At 45.7% G+C, this 16,488-nt stretch overlaps 1 protein-coding gene across 1 annotated transcript; it reads right to left on the reverse strand.

The window, feature by feature from the left end:
• Nucleotides 1–8,826: 8,826 nt before the first annotated feature.
• On the reverse strand, nucleotides 8,827–13,823 carry LOC136493636 (uncharacterized). Its single transcript, XM_066489737.1, has 8 exons — nucleotides 13,253–13,823; nucleotides 11,511–12,906; nucleotides 10,229–10,458; nucleotides 9,957–10,160; nucleotides 9,762–9,854; nucleotides 9,587–9,694; nucleotides 9,217–9,500; nucleotides 8,827–9,102 (listed from the first exon to the last, which is right to left on the reverse strand). The coding sequence occupies exons 1-7, from the start codon at nucleotides 13,694–13,696 to the stop codon at nucleotides 9,252–9,254; spliced, it is 2,724 nt and encodes a 907-aa protein (XP_066345834.1). The 5' UTR covers nucleotides 13,697–13,823; the 3' UTR covers nucleotides 8,827–9,102; nucleotides 9,217–9,251.
• Between the last annotated feature and the right edge of the window lie 2,665 nt (nucleotides 13,824–16,488).

A 16,488-nucleotide genomic window follows, 5' to 3' on the forward strand; every position in this document is an offset into this window, starting at 1 on the left:
CATTCAAGAGCTCATATGGTGTCTTCTCTTTCAATCGGTGACAATAGAGACGGTTGCTACAATAGCAAGCCATGTTGATAGCTTCGGCCCAAAAAGATTGACTCACATTGTACTCACTAAGCATAGACCTTGCCATATCAATAAGTGTTCTATTCTTTCTCTCAACAAGGCCATTTGATTGAGGTGTGTACTTAGCCGACAATTGATGTCTAATTCCAAATTCATCATACAACTCATCAATTCTAGTATTCTTGAACTCACTACCATTGTCACTTCTAACTCTCTTGATGGTTGTTTCAAACTCATTGTGAATGCCCTTGACAAATGATTTGAATTTTGCAAACACATCACTTTTGTCCACTAAAAAGAATATCCATGTGTATCTAGTGTAGTCATCCACTATCACAAAGCCATATTTGTTTCCACCGATACTAGTGTATTGTGTTGGCCCAAACAAATCCATGTGCAATAACTCAAATGCTTTACTAGTGCTCATCATGCTTTTCTTAGGATGGGTGTTTCCAACTTGTTTGCCGGCTTGATAAGAGCTACAAAGCTTATCCTTTTCAAACACAACATCTTTCAAGCCTTTAACTAAGTCATGCTTAACCAATCTATTTAATTGTTTCATTCTAACATGACCAAGCCTTCTATGCCATAACCAACTCATACTAGACTTAGTGAACAAGCATGTAGATAATTTAGCTTCACTAGCATTGAAATCAACCAAGTATATATTCTCATATCTAAAGCCTTTAAAGATCAAGTTAGAGCCATCTACACTTATGATCTCTACATCATCTACCCCAAATATGTATTTGAATCCAAGATCACACAATTGAGCCACAGATAGCAAATTGAAGTTCAAGCTTTCTACTAGCAACACATTGGATATTCTCATGTCATTGGATATTGCAATCTTACCAAGCCCTTTGACCTTGCCTTTGCTATTGTCACCAAATGTGATACTATCATAACCATCATTGCTATTGGTATTGATTGAGTTGAACATTCTTGCATCACCGGTCATGTGTTGAGTGCACCTACTATCAAGAACCCAATGCCTTCCTCCAGCTTTGTAATTAACCTTAGTGGTCTTAGCCATGAAGCATGATGAAGATTCAAAGAGAGAAGGCTTCTCATTGATTGCAATGCTTACAAATGCCTTCTTCTTGGTGGTCTTGTCATTATCACTATCATCATCATCACTTGAGGAAGCATCACTATCCCAAGTGACCACATATGAACCACCCTTCTTCTTCTTGAAGGTCATCTTGTCCTTCTCTTTCTTTTCCTTCTTGTCCTTCTTCTTGTTCTTCTTCTTGTCATCATCATTGTCGCTATTGTATGGATATTGGATGACAAGATGATCTTTGCTTCCACACTTGAAGCACCTTCTTGACTCTTCTTTGTTCTTGGATGAAGATTTCTTTCTTCTTGCATGGTAGCCCTTCTTCACCATGAACTTGCCAAATCCTTTGACAAAGAGAGCCATCTTCACATCATCATCATCATCATCATCCCATGAATCATCCTCTTCACTTGATGTCTCTTGTTTAGCTTTACCCTTGGGCAGCCTTGAATGCTACACTCTTCTTCTTGTCATCCTTCTTCTCATCTTTCTTCTCCCTCTTTTCTTCCTTCTCATCATCATCTCTATAAGCATCATCGGTCATGATATCTCCCAAGATTTGGTTTGGTGTCATTGTGTTCAAATCGGTCCTCACTAGTAAGGTGACCAACATGCCAGATCTTGCGGGGAAACATCTCAAGAACTTATTGGAGAAGTCATTGTCCTCTATCTTCTCACCAAGTGCTTTGAGATCATTGACAATCACTTCCATCCGATGGAACATGTCTAGCACACTCTCATCTTCCTTCATCTTGAAGCTTGCAAACTTCTCTTTGAGAATATATGCCTTTGCACCCTTCACGGCTTGAGTGCCCTCAAATGATTCTTCCAATTTCTTCCAAGCTTCATGAGCCATCTCAATATTCTTGATTTGCTCAAATGTTCTCACATCAATTGCATCATGAATGGCACTTAGAGCAATGTTATTATTTTAGAGAAGCACTTCTTCGGCCGCGGTGGGATTTTCCGGATCCTCAATCTCAATTTTGGTTTCTACCACCTTCCACACCTTTCTATTGATTGACTTGATATGTGTGGTCATCTTTGACTTTCAATAAGAATAATTTGAGCCATCAAATTGGGGTGGCTTCTTAGTGTTGTTGATTTGAGCCATTTTAACACCGAAGGTTGTTAAGCCTCAAATAACGGTGATCTCGGCTCCGATACCACTTGAAAGGTCCAAATGGCTAGAGGGGGGGGTGAATAGCCTAATAAAATTTCCACAACAACACTTAACTAAATGGTTAGACAATTATGAGGCAAAGCAAGAGTTGCGCTAGCCTACTCAAAATGCAAGCCACCTACCACAATTCTAGTTTAGATAGTATCTATTCACGCAATAGCTACGACACTACCCTATGTTAGTGTGCTCTCAAAGGCTAACTAAAGAGCCACACTAACCAAGCAAACAAGCTCTTACAACTAGCTACACTAAAGAGCTTGACAACTAGTTTACGGTAATATAAAGAGAGTGATCAAGAAAGTTATACCGCCGTGTAGATGAAGGAACCAATCAATCAATCACAAGAGTGAATAACAATGAAGACCAATCACCTCGGAATCAAAGGATGAACACAATTATTTTTTACCGAGGTTCACTTGCTTGCTGGCAAGCTACTCCTCGTTGTGGCGATTCACTCACTTGGAGGTTCACGCGCTAATTGGCATCACACTCCAAACCCTCAATAGGGTGCCGCACAACCAACACAAGATGAGGATTACATAAGCCACAAGCAATCCACTAGAGTATCTTTTGGCGCTCCACCGGGGAAAGGTCAAGAACCCCTCACAATCACCACGATCGGAGCCGGAGATAATCACCACCCTCCACTCGACGATCCTCGCTGCTCCAAGCCGTCTAGGTGGCAGCAACCACTAAGAGTAATAAGTGAATCTCATAGCGAAGCACGAACACCAAGTGCATCTAGATGCAAACACTCAAGCAATGCACTTGGATTCTCTCTCAATCTCACAAAGATGATGAATCAATGATGGAGATAAGTGGGAGGGCTTTGGCTAAGCTCACAAGGTTGCTATGTCAATGTAAATGGCCAAGAGAGTGAGCTTGAGCCAGCCATGGGGCTTAAATAGAAGCCCCCATGAAATAGAGTCGTTGGCTCAAATATTTGGCTGACTGCGCATCGATCGAATGCTCCAGTCAGAATGCACTGGACGCAGCACCGAACGCTCCGACCATGAATACCGGACACGTCCGATCGGCCTACTTGACGTGTTCGATAGCTCCCAGACTGCCATATGTCTAGTTCAAACCAACATAGCCGTTGCTGCCCATTCTACCGATGACCGGACGCTCATACCGGACGCACAAACACAAATGACCGGACGCTGAGCCGCTGCGTCCGGTCGACTCTAGTAAGCCCCTAGGGCCAACCAAATGTGTCTGTTAGAAACTGACCGGACGCTGAGCCTCAGCGTTCGGTCAAGTACAGTAAGCATCCACGCTCGACCGGACACGTCTGGTCACACTAGACCGGATGCTGCCAGCGTCCGATCAACTGTTCTGCCGAACACTACGTTTGCTGATTCACACTGGACGTGTTCGGTGTGGCGACCGGACACGTTCGGTCGCTGAGTTCGTCGCCAAATACTGGATGTGTCCGGTCATCATACCGGACGCGTCCGGTCACTCTGTAACCAGCGCGATTAACTCATTTTCAACTCTATCTTCTTCACCCTTGCTCAAATGTGCCAACCACCAAGTGTATCACCTTATGCACATGTGTTAGCATATTTTCACAAACATTTTCAAGGGTGTTAGCACTCCACTAGATCCTAAATGCATATGCCATGAGTTAAAGCATCTAGTGGCACTTTGATAACCGCATTCCGATATGAGATTCACCCCTCTTAATAGTACGGCTATCAAACCTAAATGTGATCACACTCTCTAAGTATCTTGATCACCAAAACAAAATAGCTCCTATGGTTTATACCTTTGCCTTGAGCTTTTTATTTTTCTCTTTCTTCTTTCCAAGTCGAAGCACTTGATCATTACCATGGCAACATCTTCATCATGCTATGATCTTCATTTGCTTCATGACTTGGAGTGTGCTACCTATCTCATGATCACTTGATAAACTAAGTTAGCACTTAGGGTTTTATCAATTCACCAAAACCAAACTAGAGCTTTCAGTAGAGGTGTAGGCGAATGACAAACAAGGGCAAGGGTAGTCAGTAACTCGGTACCTTCTTCGTATTTGCATCCGAGAACTCCCATTTCATGTCCGCCTTGTTCTCCGGCGAATCAAGGTCCTGCAACAACAATAGAAAACATCAACTCATCTGAGCTATCAACCACCAAATAGATCAAGCAAACGTGGGGGGAACACATCCGAGAAGTGCTCATGTAGTTAGGAGCCGTGGAGAAGGCCCTGGTGCTGGAGACGGAGCCCCTAGAGGCGGCGGCGATCTGGAAGGAAAATTTTCCATAGAGGAGATCAGACGATTAGTTTGGGGAAATAGTGGGGGTAGGGTTTGGGTAGAGAAGAGGGCTAACTGGAGACGAAGGTAGACGACGGCCAATTACTTCTAACCTAGACGTGGAAGCGAGGCCGAGGAGGCGGCGGGCCACAAGGCATGTGGCTAGTGGCAGCATGGTGGCGTGCACGATGGGGGAGACGACGGAGTGGGTGGTGGTGGAGGTATCGGCGTGTGGCCACCTTGCGAAGCCTGCGAGGTTAGGAGAAGATGCGACCCATCTTCCACTCACATTGCGTCGCTAAGACAGGAGCCCTACAGGCCCAATGGGCTAGATCTAGCTATCTGGCCCCATTTTTTAGTTGGGCTTAGAGTCTGTTCCATGACAGACTGCTAACGTAACCAGGAGCCCTCTGGTTCTACCGCTCAAACTTTCCAATGCTTTTTGTTAGTGGTGAAAATCATCTGGCCTTCTCCTTAACAGTAGCCATCGCAAATTACAAACGACATGATGGAAGGACAGAGCACACGCATGCGCTTCTCCTTGCCAATTTTTACGGCGTCTCGCTGAAGAGGTTAAGGCATTTGCCACTTGGTTGTACTCTCTCTCTACTTGAAATACTTCAAATCTCCTACAACAAGTACATCACCCACAGCGAAGCGCGGGTAGCAGTGGTTGGGGTTGGTGGACACATTTAATGTCTCTCCTCCTTACCATCTGATAAAAATGATTCACCGACTATGCAGGACCATTTGTACTTACACATGCATCCATGCATGTGCATGTTGCTCCCAAGATGGTCGGTGGTTGGGGTTGATCGCCATTACTACAGCTACCATAATTGCATCTGCATCCATGCTTGTAGAGGCTCTCGTTCCTTGTGGCTTTGTGCTTTGCGTCGCCTACGGTTATGCCTACCATGACCCAAGTCTCCCCGCACTTTTTTTGGGCTCTTGTCGGAACCTTGGCCTGCAGCCGTATTAGTCCTTAATGTCCTCGGACATCTCTCACCTCGAACGCATAGGACGTGCATTAATGCATAGCCTATTTGTGCATTATTGTGCCGTATTGTTGGCAGATACGCCATCCATAGGTGTCACACGTGTCATAGTGTGCATGGCCTACTCGTGCTTGTTACAGAGTTAAGTCTGCATTGTGGCTTTGTGCTCCGCGTTTGCCCGTGAGTCACGTCAGTAGTGACCCACGTCTCCTCGTACCCCTTTTCTGCGCTCTTATCGGATCCTTGCCCTGCAGTCGTACTACTTAGTAATGGCATCGCACGTCACTCACCTCGAACGCGTGGAATTTGGTTAATTTGTTCATAGTGATCCCACGCAAGAACCCTGGTAAACCGCGCCAGGACCACAGACCGCTCCGCCTTTATAAGCAGAGCCTGGCTTAGCCGTTGGCACTCTTTTTTGAGCTCTTGTTGGAACCTTGGCTTGCAGCCGTATTAGTCATTAATGGCCTCAGACATCACTCACCTCAAACGCATAGGACGTGCATTAATGCATAGCCTATTTGTGCATTATTGTACTGTATTGCTGGCAAATACGCCATCCATAGGTGTCACGCGTGTCGTAGTGTACATGGCCTACTCGTGCTTGTTACAGAGTTAGGTCTGCACTATGGCTTTGTGCTCCGCGTTCGCCCGTGAGTCACGTCAGTAGTGACCCATGTCTCCTCGTACCCTTTTTCTGCGCTCTTGTCAGACCCTTGCCCTACAGTCGTACTACTCAATAATGGCACCACACGTCACTCGCCTTGAACGCGCGGAATTTGGTCGATTCGTTCGTAGTGATCCCACGCAAGAACCCTAGTGAACCATGCCAGGACCACAGACCGCTCCACCTTTATAAGTAGAGCCTGTCTTAGCCATTGGTACCACCACTCGTCGTACTTTAGCTCGCTTAGGATTTCCCTTTGAGCAAGCTTTTTGCTCAGGCCTTCTTTGTAGCCACCACCAGAAATGGCAGGAGCCTGGGTTAGTAGTTACTGCCTGAACGTTAAGGGTTTTCCTAGAATCCTGCATGCCACCCTGCAAAAGCTCGGAGTCAAAGATCGTCCCGAGTATGAGGGCCGTGAGTATAAGAAGCATGGCACCGATCAGTGTGAGGTTACCGTCTACATTGGGAAGAGTGAAGAGTTCCCCGACATCACCAAAACCTGGAGTGTGACCACAATCGGGTTTAGCTTCACCGACATCTATCAGGTTGTGGCCCGCAAAGCTTTGCGGTACCTTTGCCAGCTCTATGAAGAGCCCGTTGCCCGTACCCTCATGAAGTTCTTTCCACCCTTGGATAGGAATCGGCGGCCATGGATGGCTCGCATGGAGGCTTTGCAAGGGCGGGATGCGTAAAAAGACAGTCCTACCGTGGTGCACTTGACCACGTACCTGCTTGCTCTGGATGAGCAGTATGACCAGCAAGCCTTGGAGCTGAGGGCGTGCCTCCGGCTCGCCGAAGAAGCCGAGATCTTCACTCGAATGCTCCAGGTGCAGCTCGCCGAAGCGCATGCCAGTGCTACAGCTGCTGAGAGCCGGGAGACTGCCATGTCAGAAGCTCTGAAGGAGGCCGAAGATCGGTATGTTCATCAGCTAGGTGAGGCCTATCTGTTCACTAAGGCCAAGCGGAGGACGCTGGTTGATGAAAGGCAGGATGCCCCAATTTTGGAGGAGATCCCTATCCACCCACCTGAAAGAAGAAGAACCGGTGATGTAGAACCGCCAGCACCTCCACCTTCGGAAGTGTTAGAAGCAGAACCCTTGGTTCCTCTCACTCAGCCATTGGCACGAGAAGCTGCAGATCTATAGTCAGGGCGGTAGAAGAATCCGCCGAGCACAGAAATCAAGATGCGTGGTTCTAAGGTAAATTAGTTGCCTTGGGATGTTGTACCCGTAGTAGTAGTGCTTTTCGTCGCTGTCCTCCTGTATTGTATTCTTGTCGTTGTTGTCATTCGTAGTTATTGGATGCGTGTTGTAGTTTCGCCTAAGGGGAGTGGATCCTAATTCACTTTTTTTTTGTAAACCCTCGCGTTAGGAGAAGTATTTGTGTTGTAGTTTTTGCTATTTTCACCTATAATGTAATGCTATCCAATGATGCACTTTAAATCTAAGTGTGTTAGTTGGTTGAGCCCAACTCCATCAAATACTTCTTTCCACTAACATGTCATTTATTTGCTGGCCTAGAATAGGCACCATGTAATGACAACCAACCTTTATGTTCGTTTACAGTATTGAGACCAACCTTCCGTATCAATACGATGAGAAAATATATTAGACATATGAGGTTTTCTATACAAACACATCATCCGCAGCGAAGCGTGGACAGCAGTAGTGGCTAGTAATTATATGACGCACCGCTGTCCCGCCGCGCCGCGTGATGTCTGCTTGTTTGTGTAGTTGTGCCGCGCCCCGGCCATCAGCCTGTTCGGTTGGCTGATTCGTATCGTTACTGGTTCGTGAAGAAGTACTGCTGGCTGGTTTGTGTGAGAGAAAAATACTGTTCTGGCTGGAAATTTACGATCGTTTACGACAAACCACGGTCAAACGAACAGGCTGCATATGTATCCTGTCCTGTCGCACTTTACGGCGTCTCGGAGGCTCATATCCACGCCTTGCCGGCTTGCTGCGCCTTGCCGCGGTGTTGTCGAGCTGCCAAGTTGTGCCGGCGGGACTCCATGCCGTCGTGCGCTTGTGCGACTGTGCCTTCTACTTGGCGCCGCTCCATTTGCGCCGTCGTTGGCTGCCTGCAGCTGGGCGGATTCTGGAACCCCGACTAGCGCAGCTGCGCGGGTTGCGGACAAGAAGTAGTTTTTTTAGTGTAATGAGAAGCTCAAAATTTATTACAAAAGCCAGTAGGAAAAAAAGTCGGAAGCCAAAAGCCAGCTTTTAAGCTAAAAACTTAGAAACTGCATCTCAAACAAAGAGACCGCCGTGGGGGATCGCTTTCGTTCTCTGGCATTCCTCCCCATTGCCTCCACGACTCCACGCTATAGGAGCCATGGCCGGTCTTCTCTGCATCTCTTATCTGTTCAAGTGTTCATTCAGTTCATTTGATCCAGTTCCACCCGCCAGGCCATCACGCATAAACAACTGAAGGAATAAATCATCCACGTACAAATAATGAAAGTACACCTATTAAGCAAGCTATCTAGTTACTAATCATGGAGAAGAAATGGCTTAAAGAATGAACGGATGCCTGCCATCACAAACTGCATCATCATCATCATTCGATTTGAATGGACTTTAGGTCGATTGGAACAACGTCGAACTTCATAGACTGGGCTCAAGGTTCAGAGAGCCAGCTTTACACATGTACTTGGCTTCTCAGCAATGTTATCAAAGTAGTCCAACTAATCACAGCTAGTCATGATTAGTCGGGCTTAACAGTGCCATGACAATCAGTTATGCACTAAGATTAGTCACGATTAGTCAGGCTGATCGGTGCCATAGCGACTAGGGTCGATTAGATGATTTGAAAACATTGCTTCACATGGGGCTCCAAAAATTCATCAGAGCTTGGTTTTGGACCTGCATCGATGACGACGAATATGGTCCTGTCCGAATCAGAATACGTGGTAGAAGCAATGATAATGGATGGATATTTTCTAGAAGGTACAGCTCAGAATTATAGCTGGACGTTACCTGTAGAAAACCTGGAGGTGACGACGGTTCACCTTCTAATTCCTTCGGGTCCGTGAAGTCTTGTTCCTCAGGTTGCCTGCACTCTTCTTGATGGCTATAGCCTCCTGCAGCTTTTTCTGACTTTCTTCCATAGCAATCAACTTCTCCCTCAATGCAGCTGCCTCGTCTTCAGCCTTTCTCTTAGCCTCCATGGCTTCGTCCAAAGATGCCTTCAAGGCGGCCTTCCCCCGTCGGCGCTTTGGGCCTTCTGATTGCTTTTGACGTAATTCATGGAGTCGCCGTGCCTGGATGTAAAATGAAACCTCAGCTCTTCCATGCATGTTCCACATAAATAAAAAATAAGTCATGAATTTAGTTTCTCGTGTCTCACAATGGCATCAGCTGCAGCCTTCGTCACAGGCCTCCCATCCTTGGGTGTGTGAGTCAATATGAACAAGTCCTCAACAGTTGGCTCATCCTTATTTGGCCATTTTTGTTTCTGTTGCACAGAATAACACTATTAGCGCATTACTGACAGTGAAAGCAAAGGAGCAACCTTAAATTACCTCCTCTTCAATTCTACGTGCAAAGCTCTTCGTCCCTGAGGTCTGATAAGTGGTTACTTTTGCCTGAATAGCCTTGTTTTGAGCACTTAAAGCCTGATCAGAGATAAACAAACTAATCATATCCAACAAGCAACAAAATCACAAATCACAATGGCAGCAGAAGCTATGCACAGGAAATGGAACAATAAGTATTACCTGTGCTTTTTCAGTACTCCAATATGCAACTAAGAATCGCCAATGTTCTTCGAGGACACGAGGATTCCGATCGGCAAGGCGCTCCTCTTCTGTTTCATGAGTATCAAAATGCTGTTGTTTTAATTGAAATTTCCATGTCCTCCACTTCTTTGCTAAACTCTTCACAATCCATGACTTTGGAAATGGAGCAATGTCAAATTTGAGCTACACCAATAGATAAAGTGTGAGAACTAAAGACAGTGGCTAAAAACAGAAACCATATTAGTGCATACCTTGACAATATGACACATCACATCCTTATTTTTCTCAGGAACAAGTTTCCAATTATGGTATGTAAGAGGTGCCAGTATTCCATCCCGTGCTAATGCACCCAGAAAGGAAGTCAATGTGGCTGCTTCTTTTCCAATAGGCTGACCTGAAGAGTTCAATGAAACTGGTATGCGCATGCCCTTATGCATGGTCCACACCTTCAGACATAGTGTTAAACCACGAGGACGTCTACCTATTTGGAAGGAGGCAAAATATCAGAAGTCTTAACAGCTGTACAATCATTTATATGAAATCACACACAACCTGACTCAACATGGCTTGAACCCAGAGTCCTGTAACTTGCCATAATGATGAGAAAAAGAAATGCCCAGACTCAAGGCCCGTTCAGCCAAGAAACAAAAGGGAACTGCAGCCCGCTTTATATCAAATATCCCTCCTGTGTTCGATTGGATCAAGTCCAAACACTCAAGTTTTGTATTCGATATGTTGGACTAGCCCAAGTTGATTGTCCTCATGAACTATAAGATTTGAGGAGACCAGGAAAGAAAACAAAACCACTAGCAGCTAGCCATTCTCAGTTCATGTACTGTTGTTGCAAGGGTGTAAAACATATTTACAGGTTAAAAAAGGGTATTGCTAAATAAAAGGCATACAGGTTTGCAGATTATGCTCAGTGCGTGTCTCAAATATATAGATCGCGGTTACTGTAAAAATACCAAAAAGATTGACACCCATGAGTTCCTCACAATCACAATGAAAAAAAAAATCCACGTGTAATGATGCATATTGTCTTCTATTACTTCCACATCACAATTTTCCATAAATGTCAACTAGCTGTTTATCTCACCGGAGTCACCATTCAGAAGTGAAAAAGAGACCAAGAGGAAAAGTTAAACTTCAACGTTGACTTCAAGGTATTAACCCCCGATAATTGGTTAATAAGAGGGATTCATCAGACAACGTAGTCAAGCAGTCCCCAACAGGTCACTTTTCTCCTAGTGGTATGATTCATCTATTAAAAGCCCAAAATTGCACAACTACCCCTTGATATGAATGTGCAACTAAGTTCTCAGATGGAACTGCCACAATGATCCCATCAAAAAGACAAAAACACAGGTGACTATTGCCACTTTGCCATGGTTTCAGCGTAACAAAAATTTATCTAACATGCAGCATTGAAGAGGGGAGGGAGCACAAATGAGAGAGGAATAAGGCCATTTTCCATCCTTTCTTTATGACTTATTCTGCGGCACACACAATAAGGATGATAGAAATGCAAATTACCTTTTCTCTGAGATGCTAGCTGCACTTCCTGCCCTTCTGAATCCATTGAATCTCGCAGGTATGCCTCACCAGAACTTTGCTGGGACGTCATATGATGAGGGGATGACTTGGAATCTTGCTTTGCGAGGGCCCTTTTAACATCTAAAGGAATATAGGTACGAGCAAAATCCTCAGGATCAGCCATGTCGAGGTTTGAAGAAAAATGCTCAGCATCCGACATGTCATGGTTTGGAGAAGGTAGCGTAGTTATATGAAGGTTCTCCGATTCATTAGAGCATGTTTGAAGAAACTCAGGTGAAGGCACTGAACTGTTACATAAATTGTCGATGATTCTATTAGTATCTGACAGATCAGACGAACGTACTGGAGACTGCTCATCAGGCTCACTTTCTGTTTGTTCAGCATCTATACTGGCCGTTGGCATGAGGCCATTTGGAGAAACAGCTTGACATCCAACATTTTGCCTATGAATTACTTCAGTGTCCATGACAAGTTGTCTGTCTGTGGCAGCAGATGAATCTCTTGCCAAACGTTTGCTACGCCTAAGCTGAAGAACTGAATTTGAAGCAGCAACCAAGCCTTTTCGTTTCCCTGCGTGAACTCTGTGGCTTCCTGGCTGTTCTGATTCCACGTGTGTTACTTGATTACCCATTTCCCTGCGAATCACAGATTCAGAATGTTCGCTTCGCACCTCTTGAGTGGCACCATTTGTTGTCTGCTCTTGTCTCCTCTCTGAACCCATAACATCGAGGCCAATCAACTGCCTCCTGCCCCTGTTGTCATTGCCTGCAATAGTCTCATGAACCAGTTGAGTGCATGGCCCTTCTCTGTGGTTTGTTTTGCTTCCAGATTTTTGTTGCTTTTCCTGAACGTGAATTGTCCCATTTGCTGATCCTGCCTGAGCAAGCTCAAGAGATGTCACGTAACAAGAATGTTGTTTCTGTGACTTATGCGTAATCTGTTGGGCAGTCTGCATGATTCCCCTCTCGACACTTACAGTTCTGGGGCAAATGGATTGCCCAACTGTCCCATTTATATCCGTTGAGGTAGTATCATTAATATCTGCAACATGCCCTGATTCGCTAAAAAGTGCAGAATTAACAGGATTTTGCAGTGCCTCAATAACTCGATCCGGATTCTGTTGATATGACTGCTTTGCACGAATAGCATGGCTGGAAGTAAGATCTTGAGCCTGGTGCCTGACCTGAGATATAGGCTCTCCATGTCTCTTTTCTGCAGAAACAATTCTGGAGCTGCCTGGATATATGTTCCTCTGGTCCTGATACCTTGCAGTATCATCGGGGACCCCATGTACCTCTTCTCCATCAATCGTGTAATCAGGATGCTCTGATTCTGGCGGCTCTGGAATAAACTGGTCAGCATGCTCTGTATGTGCCTGTTTGATCCAAGTTAGCTAAATGTTAGGTATTAGTCTTGCAAAACTTGCAAAGTTTTGGATTCTCTTGCTGAATCTGAAGCGCATAAGGAGCAGCTAAAAGTAACGATGATTTTCCCGGATTATAAGCTTCTAAAGCATAAACTACTGCACTGCACCACCCCTCAAGTCAAGCTAAGAGTTCGATATGTTTAAACTTTGTTAAATTGTACACTGAGTACATAGATGATAGAAGCTCACTCTAGATTTTTTTATTACCAAATTTCTAAAAGAAAACTAATCCTAAGAATAAAATTCCACAAGGGGGAAGACACAATTACACAGCAAGAGCAGTATAGCACAATACCTGCCGGACTTTGAGGATGGGAGGCTCCGAAGACGAGGCGCCGAGCGGCACCACGGGGACGGCATCCGCAGACGCCGCGGAGGAAAGGAGGTAGTGCCTGAGCCTCGCGGTGTCGACGGCGAGCTCGGCGCCGCAGAGCGGGCAGGCGCAGCGCGTCATCCCGACGGGCACGCTGAGGAGCGCGCCGCACGCGCCGCAGGGGAGCCGCGCGCCACGCACGTCGGCGGCGCCGCGGGGCAGTGGGAGCGCCTTCCGGCGGGGCGGCGGCGGCGGCATGAGCTCGGGGGGAAGCGACTGCGGCGTGGCGCAGTCCGGGCAGATGAACTCCGTCAGGCCCCGCTCCACCTCCAGCGTCTCGCCGCACCCCGCGCACCGCACCTCCAGAGACTCCGCATCTACCGGATCCGCCGACGCCGCCCACGCGGCGGTCGGCGGTGGCGCCATTGCCCTACCTGGCTCTCTCGATGAGGGTGGAATGGAAGGGTGGTTTTCGTTTCTGCAAAGCTTGGGGAAAAGCGGAGACGGAGAGATGCGTCGCAAGCTGCGACTGTCTAGGTTTTGGAAGCGGCGAAGTAAAAGTGAGACGGGGAGGGGCCTATCCTAAACAGCTCCGTCTCAAAATTTGCATTCCTGGTCAGGAGGGAACACGTCACACGATTATCAATGGCAATGCTAGTCATATGCCCTGTTCGTTTGGGCTGGTTTGACTTACAAGTCATGACTAAAAGTACTGTTGGTTGATTTAGTATGAGAAAAAAATATTGTTCATTGACTAGCTTATAAGCCAAATACGACCAAGCGAACAGGCTAATAGTCGTGCCACAATATCTTGTAATAGTCGTCGGTGCCCTAAGCGTCGGTGCCTCACAACTACATAAACAAGTAATAAGAGCTTACAGCATCTTCGATAGTTCAAAAAAAAATCAATTGCTAAATCAATAGGTTTTTCAAAGCGGATTTGCTAGCGTCCTGACGTGTGATCTGTGCGCTAGTGTCCGGACGGTGCCTACACAGGGAGCGAGCGCCTAGCGCGTCTGGCTCGCTCGCCAGCGCACGAGCATTGGGCCCACGTCGTCCCGGACACCACCGACGTCGCCCCAAACGTCGCCCGTGCCGCTGGCCGCTTCCCACGTGCATCCCATGTATAACACCCGATCTACTTTTAAAATATTCAGATGCAACAATTGCAATATACAAAAAAACACAAATGAAACACTTGAAATAAAATGTCTGAAACACTTGCGAAAACGCCCGAAAAATATTTGAAAACCATTGGAAATATATGCAACATCCAGATGAAACAATTTCAAACATATGTATGAAACACCTTAAAACACTTGAAAACATATGCTTGCAACATGCATGTATATGCAACATCCATATCTACTTTTGCAACGTCCAGATAAAACACTTGCAACACACGTCTGGTACAGATGAAACATTTAGAACATACACTTGAAACATACGTGTATACCAATTACAACATGTGCAACATCCCGATCTGCTTTTGCAACATCGATATACAACACTTGCAACATATGTCTGAAACATCTGAAACACTTGAAATATACTCTTGCAACATGCACTAGTCAGGGGAACGTCAACGGCCTAGCGTACACCTAGGCACAGGCCTCCCCTTTCTGCCGACGTGCGAGGTTGATGGGGTGCAGGCGCATGCGCATGTCGCCCCTGCCTCCTCTTCCGCAATGGGCGAGGTGGATGGAGGCGCGGACCGCGGAGCAGCTAGAGATGGCCGCACGAGCAGGCAGGGATGGGGCGCAGGTGCGGCGCCGCCACGCTGGAGAAGGCCACATCGGGTGGGTGCACGGCCTGCAGCCTACGGCGAGCGGCCCTGCGCAGCTGTGCTGGAGAAGACGAGCGATTTTGCGTGCAGAGTGCGGGTGCAGCAGAGGGACAATCGCCTGTATCCTATCATTACCATTTTCAAATGGCTAAGAAAAAAGGTTATGAGCATATTTATTGAGTTTGTGTAACAGTTTTTAAAATCCCACTCCAAAGCCAATTTTATATTAGGAATCCCAAATTATTTCCTAATCACCATAACCATCTTTATACTTTCTTTCTTTCATGAACATTTGCATTGAATACCCTGTCCTACTGTTTATTATTTCCCGTGTCCTTCCACCTCTGTGTTTTAAATACCATGCAATGAGCTTTATTGGTTCATAAGAATAGTTACATCGTTTACGAGCTCTTCTAAAATAAATCTGGGAGACCTGTCAACCAAAATACAATTGTTTTTCAAACTATAAAGCTCGCCTAGCTAGCTCATGCGCTACTCAGATTGCATCTCTTTGACATTGTTCAATGGAAATATTGACGAAGTCCCTCCACAACTCATAGCATTCATCATAGATCGTAGCTGCCGCAATTTCTGAAAAAACTCCACTCTCCGTTGTTTCAACCACCATCGAACAATCTGACCGAATGATCACTCTACTGGCACCAATTTGTTGAGCTAACAACAGGTGTGTATATTTTCCGCCTCTGGATTGGCCGATAGATACACGCCCGTCCGCGCGATCGGGTCGATTTTCCCATGTGCGAAAAAATTAGGAGTTGAGATAGGGAGTTGTTGGAGAACAGATTTTTCAATTTGCAAAAAAAAAACAAGATTGGGAGGGTTTTGAAAACTATTGGTCTCTTGGCGATGCTCTTAGAAGCAACAAGTATGGCACATCCTGTGAAAATGGACTTAAGGTTGAAAACTTGAATATGCTTGTTTTGACCTTTTGATTGATGAGCAAATGTGTATGTACGTTGCAACGAAACAAATACGTATAGAAATCAGACTTTGTATCATCTCTAGACACGAGTTGTGCTAATTTGTTTGAGAATGGGTCATGAGTCGGATCACATACGAGATATAGAGGTCGTAACCCAATATGTATTGGAATAGTACTTTGTCTTCATCATCACTAGACATGAGTTGAGTATGGGTCATAAGTCTAGATTAGGTAGGGTGAAAAAAACTTTCCACCGTCCGGGTAGTTAGAGGGGGTGGACGAAAAAATAGGATGAGATTTTGAATCTTTAATTAATATATTAGGTATAGATATAAATTTGATATAACTTATAAGAGGTGTTTGAAATGCCACGAACAATGCAGGCATATTTGTTGCAAAGGTAGCAACAAACTGTTTCGCCATTGTCTTATATAAGCGCAATGCTTCCTAACCTTAGTGCAATGAATCCAAACAATACAAGCAACAAAT

Source organism: Miscanthus floridulus, chromosome 11 (genome assembly GCF_019320115.1).
Source record: "Miscanthus floridulus cultivar M001 chromosome 11, ASM1932011v1, whole genome shotgun sequence".
Taxonomy (NCBI): domain Eukaryota; kingdom Viridiplantae; phylum Streptophyta; class Magnoliopsida; order Poales; family Poaceae; genus Miscanthus; species Miscanthus floridulus.

What these genes read in the sequence shown, in the direction of transcription:
- LOC136493636 (XM_066489737.1), bottom strand. Translation starts at nt 13,696, where the DNA reads ATGGCGCCACCGCCGACCGCCGCGTGGGCGGCGTCGGCGGATCCGGTA. An exon ending in CCATCCTCAAAGTCCGGCAG is followed by an intron (nt 12,907 to 13,252) that starts GTATTGTGCTAT and finishes TGGATCAAACAG; the next exon opens with GCACATACAGAGCATGCTGA. An exon ending in GCTAGCATCTCAGAGAAAAG is followed by an intron (nt 10,459 to 11,510) that starts GTAATTTGCATT and finishes CCTTCCAAATAG; the next exon opens with GTAGACGTCCTCGTGGTTTA.